Source organism: Cebus imitator, unplaced genomic scaffold (assembly GCF_001604975.1).
Source record: "Cebus imitator isolate Cc_AM_T3 unplaced genomic scaffold, Cebus_imitator-1.0 Scaffold110, whole genome shotgun sequence".
Classification (NCBI taxonomy): Eukaryota; Metazoa; Chordata; class Mammalia; order Primates; family Cebidae; genus Cebus; species Cebus imitator.
The window spans coordinates 828,513-837,489 of record NW_016107425.1 but is presented as its reverse complement, the minus strand read 5'-3'; the positions used below and the strand labels follow the sequence as shown (position 1 = coordinate 837,489).

Here is an 8,977-nt window from a genome sequence, read left to right as displayed (position 1 = left end):
TGGTCTCGATCTCTTGACCTCGTGATCCACCCGCCTCGGCCTCCCAAAGTGCTGGGATTACAGGCTTGCGCCACCGCGCCCGGCCTTTTAAAAAGTTTTTGTAGAGATGGGGTCTCCCTATGTTGCTCAGGCTGGTCTCAAACTCCTGGCCTCACCTTGGCCTCCCAGAAGTGTTGGGATTACAGATGTGAGCCACCATGGCCTCTTTCTCTGATTTTCATGGGCTAACAGCACCTGCTGTGTTTTCCCCCCATTTTCAACCCCGCCCATTTTTTTCAAGATAAACCAGAAAAAGAGAACACTTGAAATCTCTCTATTTTTAAGGTTTGGCAATTGATACAAAATTACACACACACACACACACACACACACACAGAGAGAGAGAGAGAGTGTGTAGGCTAAATAAAACAGCTCAGGGACTATAACTGGCAGCAAGAGATAAGTGACAGAAGCCCAAGGACACCCTGGGAAGTTAGCAGAGCCCAGAGCCAGAACTTAGGGATCCCTTCAACTCTTCCTATTTAGGTCATGCCACCATGCCTGCAGCCACTCTCCAGCTCTTGGCAAGACCATGGCTTTTTTCTAGCTGATTAGCTTCCCGGGGGATTCTGCCTCCAGAGCTAAGGGTACCTACCACTAGTGGGACCCAGGGCCTTCCTTGCAGCTTCATTCTGTGGCTTTGGAGGAAGAGCAGGGGGGACCCGCCAGGTCCATCCCTCCAGGGATGAAGGTGTGTGTGTGTAGGCGGGCAAGGAGCTGTGGACCCAGAGCCAACACCAAAGACCGCACTCTGTCTCCACTAAATTAAAATGGAAAGCCAAAGAGTTGTCTCAAGGCGTGGAAAATAAATCCACTTGGTGTTTTGTTTTCTTTCAGAATCAAATCTAATGAGAAGCCTCCTAACCTGTGGCCCCAAAACCAGAGCATTTTAGTCCAAGGCAATTTCTCCTCAACAGACTACCTTGGGTTGGGGGGAGCAGAAACAAGGAGGAAACTGAGGACTGTAACCCCCAGGAGCTCTACCTCCTGGCTTTGGCTGACAGTGGGGGAGGTAGAGTTGAGGCCAACTCCAGGTTCCCTATTTTCGGACCCTGCAAAGCCCCACTCTTTCCTGCCTCTACCCTTTCTGAACACGTCAGGTTTGTCCCCCTAAGAAGCACTTAGACCTTTTTTCCCGCGGAATTGGAGCGCCTGCAGCCGGAGGAGCAGGGGACAGGATGGGGGTGACTGAGGGCTGCCCCCACCCTCGGCAGGCCGGGCGCCGCGGGTAAGGAGCCCTCACCCAGAGCCTGCCCCAGCCCAGTCCTCGGCTGTGGCGGGCGCCCAGGGCTCGCTTGCTTCTGTCTGCCCGGCTGCATGACAATGACGGCTGCCGAAGCCGAGCGCCGCCGAAGGGACCTGGCGCGAAACGGGCCATTAAGTCCAGAATGGCGGCAGGGTTGGGGGGTGGAGGTGGGAGTGGAGGTGGGGTTGGGAGTGGGACGGGGCTATTTATAGAACAAAGCTCGGCGGCGGCCGGCTACCCCAGCGCAGGGACGCGGCCCTGGCCTTGCCCCCACGGGCGTCGCGCGCTGGGGAGAAGGCCAAATCCCCAGGCCGCCCGGCGGCAGGGCTGGGCTTTCGGTGGAAAATGGCTGGGTCTAGGAATTGAGCGCCCCTTCCTCAGTAAGCCCCGAGTCCCAGGGTCTAGGGGACCGAGCCCCAGAAACGCAGGGAGGGCGCGGCGCGGCCAAGCGGAAAAGGGAGTGGTTCCCCGAAGCCGCTAAATAGCCCCTCTCTGCACTGACTGCAAACTGCCACCCTTCTCTCCCCAGGACCCAGGGAGGCTGGGAAGATCAGGTGCAGAGAGCACCCAGGCAGCGGGCGGCTCTCGGCGCTCCCGGGCTGGGGCGGGAGTGCGGGCGTGTCCCGCGCCTGCTCCTCCGCTATCTCCGGCGCGCAGCAGCTGACTGATGGCTCTTTAATAAGCCCCTCGTTAATCTTCCCCCGCCTCTCCATCCTTTGCCCCGGGACATCCGTATTTTCTGGCCCGATAAGGCTAGAGAATTTTAGACGGTGAAATGCAGCAAGGAAAGCAAGTCCTCATTGTTCAGCTGGAGTCACTCAGCTGTGTCCCATCGAACAAATCTTCCCTTTTTCCTTTAAAAAAATTACATCCCTTGGGCGTTTTCGTTTCAGACCCTCGCTTCTCCAGAGAGCAGTTCTTTCTCCTCTCCAGCTCCCCTATCTATTTTCTTCCTTCCCGGCAAATCTCGTCCGACACTGCCGGGTCTTTTCGCCCCCTGCAGCTCCCCCTTTGTCCCCTTTCCCTTCTCTCCTCGCCTTCAAGGATGCGCCAGGCAAAGCCTCGCGCCTCTCCTAGGCAGGCAGAGGGCTGCAGGCAATCCTTTTCTTTAGCCTCCGAGGCCCCAAAGAAAGAAACCTGAATCCCTTATGACATCTCAGGGCAAAACCCCTCTAGCTGGAGAGGTCACTTTCAATGCGACCCGACCGAGGGTGGAGGTGGGGATGAGGGGTAGGCGATGTTGAGGAGATGGGGGAGACGTGTCAGCTACAGCTTTAGGCAGATACCGCGCCTTTGGTCTGCTCTCCGAGAAGCCAGACCAGTTCATCTTTCTACGCGACCTAAGGGACGCGTGGACAGAGTGCACCGCACCGGGTGGGAGCTGCCTGCGCGCGGGGCTAGGAGAGGGGGTTGCCGCGCGGGGGCGCTTTCCTCCAGCTTCTGCGCCCAGGCGGGACACCCAGCGTTTGCTCCGCGGGGTCTTGGGGGTTGCGGACTCCAGAGGGAAAGACCCCTGCGGACCGTGTCTGCAGAGGGAAAAGGAGGGTCGGGGTCGGTAGGGGAGCGTCTTCTCCGGCTGTCCTGGCTGTAATTACGTTAGAAAATCAGATCCAAGTGCCGGGATCCTCCTCCGCTTGCGTCCCAGTCTCCCAAGCCCAAAAGGTCCGCGTCCCGCGCCGCCTCCCCCGGACCCCAGCGGGCCCTGTCACTTACCGCAGATCTTGAGCCCCAGTTTTCTGGTACATCCATGGGCCACGCCGCACCAGGTATCGTATGCTAGGACGAGAGAGAGGGAGAGAGGTGCGGTCAGGGAGGCTCCCACCGTGGGGAACTGGGTGGAGGGCAATGGCTTTCTTGGGGGAGGATGAGGTCTTTGCCAGGGCTCTTCATTAAAAGCTGTTTCCTGAAAGAAGCTAGGAACCAAGTCTGCGAGCCTACAGGCAGACTTGTACCCTCCGAGCCGCCCCCCCACCCCGTCCTGGCTTCACATATAGAATGGTGTCTCTGAAAGGCGGGGCACCCAGCGCCCCACCGGGTCCCCAAGTGCCCCCTGCCTGGCAGCCCCGGAGGTGGGTTGGAGTTGGGTGAAGGCTGACCCACGCGCAAAGGGCCAGGCTCCGATCAAGCTGCCCAACACCCACCTGCCAGGCCCTGCAGACTCGAAGGGCGACCACATCAGCCCAGAAAGGGAACACAGGCATCTGGGACCAAAACGTCTCATAATTTCTTGGCGGGTCTCCAGCTTAGTGGCAGCTTAAAATAAACTGGCATGAAATGGGGTCGCGGAAGAGTTCAAGAATTAATTGGGTGAAAAATAGTATTTGACTAGATGATCGGGCTCGCCTGGCTGCTCTTCAGTCAGACTGGGGAGTGGGGAAGACAACAGTGAGACTCAGGTCCTCATCCCCAGCCCCCTTTTCCTAACCTGCCCCTCATTAACCCTCCCCTCTGACATCTTGGGTCTGGCGCAGGCAAAGGTGAATGGAATTAAGCACCTTTCCTCTGAGTCAGAACCGAGGGCGGTGGTGCGGCTGGATTTTCCTTCTTTTCTGGGCTGTTCCCAAACCCCTCAAGGTCTACCTGCTGCCTTCGGGGTTCAACTTCCAGTAAGAAGCGCTGCAAGCAGCCCTATGCCCGCTAAGCCCCCAAGCGGGCTGGTGTGGTGAGCCCAGAATGAAATGCCTTTCCAATCTCTCAAAGCAACGCTCTCTAAATACTCCCATCTCTTGCCCTACACCGACTGGTGCCTCCAGCTTCGCACAAGGGTTGGAGGCGATAAGGAGAGTGATGTCCATTAAACCCGAGGCACAACAGAGCCCCACCGAGTAGAAGAAACAGCTTGGCGTCTGTGAGACTACATGTCACAGATGGATTTCCAGTGACAGACAGGAAATCAGTGCAAAAACGAAACCCAAATAATACCTGGCTGATAAAAAGCTATTTGGACCTGATAAGGTGTTTTCACTTTAAACATCATCTCTTCTAATTCTTTTAACAGTCCTATGAAACTGGCAGGAATGTTGATCTAAGAGTCATTTGACAAAGAAAAATCATTGAGGCTCGAGGTTACATGAGTTTTCCAAGGTTACTCAGCAGAGAAGTTGGAGTTCAGACACATTGCGCCGCCTATCAAAATTGGGGGTTGCAATAAAAGAAAGGGAAAGAGAGACGGGAAGAGCAAGCCAGAGAGCCCCTTTGATGAAGCAAGAGTCGGGAAGACCTTGTGGTTGAGGACAAGGAGGGCTCCAAGACCCACCCAGGGCTTGCTGGAGCAAGAGAGCGCCTAAGGTTGCCTGCACTAAGGACACCTCCCAGAAGACCCTAAAGGGGCAGAGAAATGGAGCTAGCTGGGCGGGCGAGGGTATTGTCTGCAAGGGAGGATGAGAGTGGTTAGAGCCCCCGGCGTGCCTGCGCAGCCTGGGGTGCGGGCGCAGTAGCTAGGCTAAGGGCTCATAACAGTGTCCCTGGGACACGCGCTGCTTGCTTTTCCACAGTAGGGTCCCCGCCTCTCTAGCCTTCTCTTTGGTAGCTTCCAGGCGAACCAGGCCACGTGCGGATTCAGGTCATCGCCTCTGTTGGGTCTCCTACCCGTGACTGGGCACTTGCTCCGGCGACTGGCGGCCACCAGGAAGTATGGGCTCCCGGAGTGGAGGATAAATTAACGCACCTGCTTGCTAACCCCCTACCCCCACCCCCAGGCGGCAAAAAGGGGCGGGAAATGTGGAAAACGTCAGAAAAAAAATCCATCAAGGCGAAAGCAACACACAAAGGCGCGCAGGCCTCGCGTTCCTCCCGCCCCGCTCTGGCCAGCTCCAACACCGGTGCCTGGTTCATTTGCTACCAGGGCTGGCGGCTCTCCCAAGGCCCTCTTTGTTGTGTGGGTAATTGTATCCCTTCTGGGTGGCGGAAAGAGGGAGCTGCAAAGGAAATTGGAATGAGACCTGAGGACTTAACACAGGACCTTCTGCCTGGGAGCCAGTGCCAGCGCCTAAAGGGGCTTTCCAGTAATAACCCCTGCCTCGTGGATGAGGACGCTTATTTTCTCAAATATAAAGTGCCACAAAAGCGCATCAATAAGCACTCCTTGTAACCACACTGTCCTTCTTAAACCCGTTCTGTATAGAAATTCTGGAAATTCATACAATTAATTACATCTCAGAAAAATAAACAAAGGGGCGAGCGGGAACCCTTGCAGTCTAAAGCTGATAGTTTTTTTAGGGGAGTGGGGTCGGGGGACACTTCTTCACTCCAACAAGGAAAAAGAAAAACAATTTTCTCATCTCAAGCCTTTACAGAGGTAGGAAATAAAATTAAAGATAGATTCTGGAAATGTTCTGAGGAGCCTGTCGCGCTTAAGACAGGGAAAAGTAAATTCGGCCCCCCGCCCCCCTTTTATCTGGTGTCTCTTTTCTTTCTCTCTTTTCGGGACGTGTCACCTCCTGACAGATCTCTTACCCAGGGTAAGGAGAGAGGTGCTCTCTCCTCTCTATGATAAATCTTCTTGCCCCCTCCCAGTTCCCCATCTCTTGCCACTCAGGATGCTGCCCGCTCCCCTATTTATTTATTTATTTTTATTTCTGAGATGTCATTAATTGTATGAAATGTCAAGTCTCAGTCTCAGTTTTATGCACTTTTCCCGCCCCTGGCTTCTCCCTAACTAGTCAATAGCTTGATGCAAATTTGGAGCAATTAGGGACCTTGAGTTTTCTAAAAGCTGCAATTAACGTCGAAATTTCCGCTGATTATAGACTTTGAGCACAGCGCAGGGGGAAAGGAGGAGGTCAGATCTTGGCTCAACGAAAGCAGGGGACTGAAAACTCTTATTCCTGCTGGAACTCCCGGCTCTTCATTCCGCCCACTGCCTTGACCCCTGTCATCCCATGGAGCAAAGAAACCACACACAACAGAATAAAAACAACACTCTGGCCGCGCACCCCTCCTCCGCTGCGAAGCCCTAAACGATCGCCGCCGCTCAGACCTTTAGAGGTCCTCGCTCTCCCGTGCCCTGGGAGTCACCTAGCGTCCCTGACAGCTGAATGACCTCTGGCAGGGACCCGGTCAGAGCCCCATTTATTTCCTAGCCTCCATCATCTCCGCGCTCCCCCTTCCCTTTCCGCCAGCTCAGCCTCCCGACGTCCCAGCGCCCCCATCTTCCCGGCAGTTCGTTTGATAGAAAATTGGAGCGGGACCTACTTGTGGGGCGCAGGTTAGTGGTATTGGGGTCCGCTCCCGCGTTCGAGGAGGTTGCGGACGAAGATGGGGTCGAAGACGCCATCCGGTTGGTCGTCCCGAGGCCTCTACTGTCCGGGGTCCTCGACTGGTCCGTCGCAGAAACAGGCTGCAAAGAGAAGCGAGAGCTGTGTGGGGAGGACTTCCGGGGTCCTGCACACTCGAAGGAATGAGCGGCCAGAGGCGCAGACGCTCCCTTTGAAGATCTGGCGCTGGGGAGACAGGAGGGAGGAAGGACAGCGAGCCTGCCTGGTCCGGGTGCGTAGGGGTGGGGGCAGCGGAGGAGACTTGCGCGCTAGCTCCGGGACTGGGGCGCTGGCAGCGTAGCCCTGGGCCGCTCTCGAGTCTGGCGGTGCAGCAGCGCGACCTGTAGTGAAGCGCCGAGGCGAGGCTGGGTGGGGGTGGGGGTCCAAGGCCCGTAAAAGATGCAGGGGTGTGGGGGACTGGGCTAGGAGCACAGCGGAGCGCTCAGTGAGTGATTTTCCAGCCAAGCCGCGACAAGCCCCATTGGGCACTCAGCAACCGGCGTGCGGGCCAGCGGGGGAAGGGCGCACGAGGCGGGCATGTCTGGTTTGGTGTCTGGTTCCAGTTGTTGTGTCTGGCTAATTCCCTGGAAAGAAAGAAGCTAACTGCTCGGAGGACCAGGGACTTTGGCGAGACGAGGTGGTAGGGGTTTGTGGCGGAAGGCCCATATTTTTACGTTCTTCCTTGGACTTGGCCAGGGAAGAACCACAGTCACCTTGCACTCCAGACAGCCAGAAAGCAGCGAGTCGGAACCGCGCTTGTTTCCCTTTAGACTCAGCCGATTTTGAGCCATCGCTTAGCCTAGGGAGAGGTTTCGGTCCGGTTTCAGCGTTTCTCCTCTACCCCAGCCCCCCTGAGGACCCCAGATTTCTCGCGGTACAGATCCGGAGAGGGTAGGGTAGGTAAGAATGGGGAACGTCACCAGGGAAACGAACTTGAGCGCAGCGCGCAGGAAGCGGCGGACAAAGATCTTGCGCGGCGCCCCTGCTCGACTCTGCGCTGGCGCGATGGCGCCCGAAGGCCCCAGGACAGAGAGACTGTGGGCGAATCTGGGTAGATCGAGGACCCCGCATAGAAGCGCGCACCGGCCATCGCCTCCACACCCTCCCTCGGACCACACACCTAGCCCCGAGCTCGCACTCGCACAGCAACTCGGGCAGCGGGTCGACCACCGCAGCTGAGGAAGTAACAGGTTACTGCTCCTAGTCGCGCGGCTGCTGCTGCCCAGGCGCCCTTTGGAGGGACAGGCGCTCGCAGCATGGAAGCTCAAAGGAACATCGCTCTTGCCCCACTTCAACTCGAGCCTCAGCCTCTGTGCGTCCCCGGGACGTGAATCCGGCGGGCAGGGATTAGAAGAGTGACGAGGGTGGGGGGTCCCTGCGCAGCGCACCCAGAGAGCAGGGACTAGGGCGGGCGGGAAGCACTCATTTCAGGAGGGTGGGTGACTGGCCCCGGGGATGGGGTTGGCTGAGAAGCCGCAGGCAGAGAGGACCTGGCTGAACAGCCAAGGTTGGGCGCTAGGAAATCCAGGTGGTCGCGCGCTTACCCACCTCGGCTCGGCGACAGCGAGCCGGGCACTCCCGCCTTTCCTCTGCACAACGCCCAGCGATCTGCTCGGCCTGGCCCTGACAGGCGTAATCTGCCCGGCGTCACCTCCAGCTGCTTCCTCTTTCTCGCTAGTTCCGTCCCGCACGCGAGCGCCAGGATAAGAGAGATCCGAAGAGGCGGCTGCACGGCTTCGGGGTAGGCGGGGGCAGAGTGGGGAGGCGGGGACCGGATCCGCGGGGAAATCACGAGGCCGTTGCTCGCGGGGGCAGCTCGTCGGCGGAGCGACGGGGCTCCTCTGCAGGTGCCTGACCGCCTCTGGAGCTTTATAGGGCGATTATAAATCCAGCTCACGGTACTGCGCCCGGAAGGGGGGAAAAAGGTCCTATGAGTAATCCAGAACGTACTCAACACGCTCTATTTTTTCTTTTTTAATAGGCAGGGTGTCGGGTGAGAGGAGGGAAAAGATAATTCCTACGAAGAATTCTGCCTTTCTGAGCTCTTCTTCCTCCCTCCCCTTCTTTCCCCTCCCCCATTTCCTCCCCCCCTCCCATATCTTGTAGGAGACGAGCGCTGGCTTTGCCTCAGTCCTTTTCCCCGGGATTCCCCCAGATCTGTGACCCTGCGACGCTTCCTTGAGCGAAAGCGCGCCCTGGGTTGAGTCCTCGTTGGCTCTGTACAGAGACAGGATTGTTGTAAAGGCAAAAGAGGCAGAAATGAGGGGAGACCTCTCAGACCATGGAAGAATTCCAGTTTCCTCATCCAGCCCCGGGCCTCCTCAAAGTACCACACCTGGCCACAGCTACCCAGTGCCATCGGCAGAGAAAAGGACCCCGCGTCCCTTTCGCTATGCTCTCGCTCCTTGCTTTGGCCCCCATGGTGACGGGAAAAGAA

The 8,977-nt window shown here is 57.3% G+C and overlaps 1 protein-coding gene across 2 annotated transcripts in view; it reads right to left on the bottom strand.

The window, feature by feature from the left end:
• Window positions 1-8,574, bottom strand: part of GAD1 (glutamate decarboxylase 1) — a 44,204-nt gene extending 35,630 nt beyond the window's left edge. The window contains exons 1-3 of one of the 2 annotated variants that reach the window (XM_017538164.1): window positions 8,089-8,574; window positions 6,479-6,623; window positions 2,999-3,061 (exon numbers count right to left, since the gene is read on the bottom strand). In XM_017538164.1, coding sequence (XP_017393653.1) covers window positions 2,999-3,061; window positions 6,479-6,560 — 145 coding nt within the window. In that variant the 5' untranslated portion in view covers window positions 6,561-6,623; window positions 8,089-8,574. Of the gene's footprint in view, window positions 1-2,998; window positions 3,062-6,478; window positions 6,643-8,088 lie in introns of those variants that run through there. The other variant, XM_037741888.1, reaches the window with a different exon arrangement.
• Window positions 8,575-8,977: the final 403 nt, after the last annotated feature.